Below are 6,000 nucleotides of genomic sequence, written 5' to 3' on the forward strand. Positions count from 1 at the left end.
TGTGTAAGAAGTGCCTTTCTCCTCCCCCATGATTTTGAGGCCTCCTCAGCCATGTGGAACTGTAAGTCTAATTAAACATTTTTTTTTTTCTTCCCAGCCTCGGGTATGCCTTTGTCAGCAGGGTGAAAACGGACTAATACGGTAAATTGGTACCAACACAGTGGAGTGTTGCTGAAAAGATACTTAAAAATGTGGACGTGGCCAGGTGCGCTGGCTCATGCCTGTAATCCCAGCACTTTGGGAGGTCGAGGCAGGTGGATCACTTGAGATCAGGAGTTTGAGACCAGCCTGGCCAACATGCTGAAACCCTGTCTCTACTAAAAATACAAAAAGTAGCTGGGCATGGTGGCATGTGCCTGTAGTCCCAGCTACTTGGGAGGCTGAGGCAGGAGGATCACTTGAATCGGGGAGGTGGAGGTTGCAGTGAGCTGAGATTGCACCACGGCACAACAGCCTGGGTGATAGAGTGAGATTCCATCTCAAAAAAAATGTGGAAGTGACGTTTTAACTGGGTAACAGGCAGAGGTTGGAACAGTTTGGAGGGCTCAGAAGTAGATAGGAAAATGTGGGAAAGTTTGGAACTTCCTAGAGACTTATTGAATGGCTTTGACCAAAAGCTTGATGGTGATATGGACAATAAGGTCCAGGCTGAGGTGGTCTCAGATAGAGATGAAGAACTTGTTGGGAACTGGAGCAAGGTGACTCTTGATATGTTTTAGCAAAGAGACTGGTGGCATTTTGCCCCTGCCCTAGGGATTTATAGAACTTTGAACTTGAGAAAGGTGGTTTAGGGTATCTGGTAGAAGAAATTTTGAAGCAGTAAAGCATTCAAGAGGTGACTTGGGTGCGGTTAAAGGCATTCACTTTCATAAGGAAAGCAGAGCATAAAAGTTTGGAAAATTTGCAGCCTGACAATGTAATAGAAAAGAAAAGCCCATTTTCTGAGAAGAAATGCAAACCGGATGCAGAAATTTGCATAAGTAATGAGGAGCCAAATATTAATCCCCAAGAAAATGGGGAAAATGTCTCCAGGGCATGTCAGAGGTCTTCACGGCAGCCCCTTCCATCACAGGCTCAGAGGCCTAGGAGGAAAAAATGGTTTTGTGGTTCAGACCCAGTGTCTGCATACTGTGTGCAGTGTAGGGACTTTGTACCCTGTGTCCCAGCCACTCCAGCCATGACTAAAAGGGGCCAAAGTACAGCTTGTGCCATGGCTGTGGTGGGCACAAGCCCCAAGCCCTGGCAACCTCCATGTGGTGTTGAGCCTGTGGGTGCACAGAAGTCAAGAATTGAGGTTTGGGAATCTCTGCCTAGATTTCAGAGGATGTATGGAAATGCCTCGATATCCAAGCAGAAGTTTGCTGCAGAGGTGGGGCTCTCATGGAGAACCTCTGCTAGGGCAGTGCAGAAGGGAAATGTGGAGTTGGAGCCCCCACACAGAGTCCCTACTGGGGCACCGCCTAGTAGAGCTGTGAGAAGAGGGCCACGGTCCTTCAGACCCCAGAATGGTAGATCCACTGACAGCTTGCACCATGTGCCTGGAAAAGCTGCAGACACTCAACACCAGTCTGTGAAAAGGTCTGGGAGGGAGGCTGTACCCTGCAGAGCCACAGGGGCAGAGCTGCCCAAGACCATGGGAACCTACCTTTTGCATCAGTGTGACCTGGATGTGAGACATGGAGTCAAAGGAGATCATTTTGGAGCTTTAAGATTTGACTGCCCTGCTGGATTTTGAACTTTCACTGGGCCTGTAGCCCCTTTGTTTTGGCCAATTTCTCCCATTTGGAACATCTGTATTTACCCAATGCCTGTACCATCATTGTATCTAGGAAGTAATGAACTGGCTTCTGATTTTACAGGCTCATAGGTGGAAGGGACTTTATTTGTTTCAGATGAGACTTCAGACTGTGGATTTTTGTTTAATGCTGAAATGAGTTAAGACTTTGTGGGACTTTTGGGAAGGCATGACTAGTTTTGAAATGTGAGGACATGAGATTTGGAGAGGCCAGGGGTAGAATGATATGGTTTGTCACTTTGTTCTCATCCAAATCTCATCTTGAGTTTTATTTCTATAATTTTCACCTGTTTTGAGAGGGACTCGTTGGGAGATAATTTGAATCATGAAGGCAGTTTCCTCCATACTGCTTTTGTGGTAGTGAATAAATCTCACGAGATCTGTTGGTTTTATCAGGCGTTTTCACTTTTGCATCTTCCTCATTTTCTCTTGCTGCCTCCACTTAAGAAGTGTCTTTCACCTTCCGCCATGATTCTGAGGTCTCCCCAGCCATGTGGAACTGTAAGTCCAATTAAACCTCTTTTTCTTCCTAGTCTTGGGTATGTCTTTATGAGCAGCATGAAAACAGACTAATACAGCCACATTCAAAGCTGTCCTGGGCAGCATGCAGCCCACAGACCACAGGTTTGACAAGCTTGCCCTAAACCATCTCTCTCAAGTGCAAAGTTCAACAGATCCCTTGAGCTGGGGCACAGTGTCACCAGTCTCTTTGCTGAAGCACAGTAGTTGTGACCATTACTCCAGTTTCAAATAAGTTCTTCATCTTCATCAGAGACCACCTCAGTATGGACCTTATTGTCCATGTCACTATCAGCATTTCAGTCATAACAATTTAACAAGTCTCTAGGAAGCTCCAAACTTTCCATCATCTTTCTGCCTTCTTCTGAGCCCTCCAAATTGTTCCAACCTTTCCTCCAAAGTTGCTTCCACATTTTCAGGTATCTTTATAGTAATACCCCACCCCTGGTACCAATTTTATGTATTAGTTCATTCTTACACTGCTATAAAGAACTTGAGAATGGACAATATATAAAGAAGAAAGAGGTTTAATTGACCCACACCTCCAAAGACTGTACAGGAGCCATGGCTGAGGAGGCCTCAGGAAACCTACAATCATGGCAAAGGGTGAAGGGGAAGGAAGCACGTCCTCGCCTGGTGGCAGGAGAGAGAGGGAGAGGTGCTACACACTTTTAGACAAGCAGCAGTAGGAGGATGGTGCTAAACCATTAGAAACCGCCCTCATGATCAAATATCCTCCCAGCAGGCTGCTCCTCCAACACTGGGAATTGCAATTTGACATGGGATTTTGGTGGGGACACAGAGCCAAACCATATCAATGAGTCAGTAGTATATTTCATTATTTTTTTAAAGGATATGAAGACTGAATTTTGGTGTCATTTAATATTTTCTTCTTTCCTTTACTTTTGCCTTTTTTGGGTAAAAATCTAGTGTCTCTTTTAGCTTTTCTCCCTTCTTTTGCATGTAATACTGGGACTCATTTGGACAGTATCAGTCCTCCTGAGACTGTCAAGTATTGATTTAGTGACAGGTGTTTAGAATGATGTTGTCTACCACGCTTGATTTCTACAACTTAAGTCTGATGTTTCCTTTTCTGGAGTCAATCTTGCCACTCATCTTTAGTTCAACAAACTTTCCTTGAAGTTTATTTTGTGTCAAGTATTATGTTGAGCGCCAGAGCACACATGTAGGTCAGAGTTCCTATGCTAGAGGTGAGTACCTCACTATCCAGAGGAGAAGGAAGACAACCTGATTTTTTGGTGTGTATTCTATCATAAAACATGAAAACTACAATATTTTAATGGATAGCACATTTTCTAAGTAATTTAAACCTTAATTAACCAAAACTCAACTAATTTTAAACTTAAGTAACCATGTTTTTATATACTCAATTTTCATGAAAAAAATCACACAAAAAGGAAACTGACTATTTTTAAGTAAAATATCAATTATAATTGTATATCACTTGCTTTCATGAAAGTGTTCCAAATCATTAGGAATGATTAGGTAGTCTTTTTGTGTATCTGTTTCTAGAAATCTGTTTGTATTATATAGTTTTTCTATTAAGAACTTTTTAAGAAATCTCTTCTGGGGGCTTTTGTTTATTCTTAGTAGTTGGAACTAATGTAGTCTGACTAAAATACACATGGGTGTCTGCTCTGTGATGTTTAAACTTATCTGTTTTGTTTGTTTTTCATTTCAGGAAGCAGAAGTGCAAGCAAAGCAGCAAGCATGAACCTTAAGCACTGTGCTTTAAGCATCCTGAAAAATGAGTCTCCATTGCTTTTATAAAATAGCAGAATTAGCTTTGCTTCAAAAGAAATAGGCTTAATGTTGAAATAATAGATTAGTTGGGTTTTCACATGCAAACATTCAAAATGAATACAAAATTAAAATTTGAACATTATGATGATTATGGTGAGGAGAATGGGATATTAACATAAAATTATATTAATAAGTAGATATCATAGAAATAGTGTTGTTACCTGCCAAGCCATCCTGTGTACACCAATGATTTTACAAAGAAAACACCCTTCCCTCCTTCTGCCATTACTATGGCAACTTAAGTGTATCTGCAGCTCTACATTAAAAAGGAGAAAGAGAAATAACCTGTCTCTCATTCCTAAGTTGCCTCATTAATTTTCGTGAACAAGAATATGTACCTTTTTGATGCTATATTATTGCGATTAAAAAATTCTTGCAGGTAATGTTTATGATATGTTAAACGTTGTAATTTCCTATCGTAATTATAAAATTCCCATTCTTTTGTAGATGAAACTTCTACGTATTGAACCACAGATTTTCTGAGCTTCTAAATGTAGCCTTTCATTGCACATTTCAGTGATCAGAATAGATATCCTTTTACACGCACAAAAGCAATAGATTTATTCAGTGGACAAGTTCCTTGTTTAACTACACAGCTATGATGGAATGATATATCCAAGTTCCTTGCCTCAGTGAAGTATGCATATGTATATCATGAAAGTGGGATGCCAAGTAAGCTTAAAATGGCATTCTCTAGCAAAGAGATTAGACTTTTAAATAACTCTTACAAAACAGGTTGGCGATCATTTCCCAAGATTGGTTTCCCTTGAGTTTTTGCTAAAACAAATCTTAGTAGTTTTGCCCGTTTAAAACAACTCACAATCGTAAATGCTACTATTCCTAAGATATCTTACCTTTTTATTTCAGTTTAGCCATGTATTGTATGAGTGTATTAGTCTAAGCAGAGAATCTTTTCTATGCCTCTATTCCAGCAAAAAGTAGAAGTATCAAATAAAAAGGGCAACTTTTAAAATGTTAAGCCTGAAGACTTCTAAAAAGACAAGAAACATGGCCTAAATAACCAACATAGATTTATATAGTAAGTTTCACACTACCTTATCACCAAAAGCAAACACCTCTTACTTTAAACTACATTATCATGTATATCTATTGTATGCTGGTCTTTACTTTTTGCCAAAATCAACATATAATGAAGAGATGCCTTTGTTTCATGAGATTCAAACTTGATGCTATGCTTTAAAATAAACTCAGTACTTTTAGAAACATAACTTATGTGTTCTTGGAGTTTATATAATAGTAATTTTAGATGAGTAATATCTTTTTTTAGAGGGTTGGGAATGCAAAAAGAGAAAATAGTAGAAAAAGCTTTGAATGCAATTCAAGGTTTTCGTTTTCTATGTTTTCTTTTTAGGGCTTTTAATCTCACAATACACATGAGGTCAAATGAACAATTTTAGTGGGTTTACAAAAATACAGCATAAAGAACTCTAGAGAAAACAGGGTGCTTTGTAATACAGTGGAAACGCAAAAAAAGTTTTTTAGTCAATATTTTCTCCTAAGCTTTATTATATGTTGCTGATGATACTTGCAATATTTTATGTGGTCATTTTCACTTTTATTTTAATGTCAAATAAGTTAACACTGCCAAAACAGGCATTCTTTAAAAATAGATGTATTTTTTGCCATGTTTATATAACTTAAAATTAACATAGTATATTAAAGTAAAAGGTTGAATTGAGTCTTCCTAAACTGAAATATTTTATTTTGTCAGCTGAGAAATATGTTTTGTAGATATAAAAATGCAGGTGAAATTCTGAATATGAAGGTGAGTTTTATTTAAAAAAATCTTCCAAAGTATTTGGCCGGAAAATATAATCTTTGCCACTTGTTATATTACATTC

The 6,000-nt window shown here is 38.9% G+C and overlaps 1 protein-coding gene across 3 annotated transcripts in view; it reads left to right on the top strand.

Annotated features, from left to right (window-relative positions):
* The window catches only part of SH3BGRL (SH3 domain binding glutamate rich protein like), a 98,194-nt gene extending 92,827 nt beyond the window's left edge, over positions 1-5,367 (top strand). The window contains exons 4-5 of one of the 3 annotated variants that reach the window (XM_055376917.2): positions 2,243-2,296; positions 4,017-5,367. In XM_055376917.2, coding sequence (XP_055232892.1) covers positions 2,243-2,296; positions 4,017-4,049 — 87 coding nt within the window. In that variant the 3' untranslated portion in view covers positions 4,050-5,367. Of the gene's footprint in view, positions 1-97; positions 207-2,242; positions 2,297-4,016 lie in introns of those variants that run through there. The other 2 variants (XM_004064452.5, XM_063702923.1) reach the window with 2 other exon arrangements.
* The last annotated feature ends 633 nt before the right edge of the window (positions 5,368-6,000 follow it).

Source organism: Gorilla gorilla, chromosome X (genome assembly GCF_029281585.2).
Source record: "Gorilla gorilla gorilla isolate KB3781 chromosome X, NHGRI_mGorGor1-v2.1_pri, whole genome shotgun sequence".
In the NCBI taxonomy this organism is placed as follows: Eukaryota; Metazoa; Chordata; class Mammalia; order Primates; family Hominidae; genus Gorilla; species Gorilla gorilla.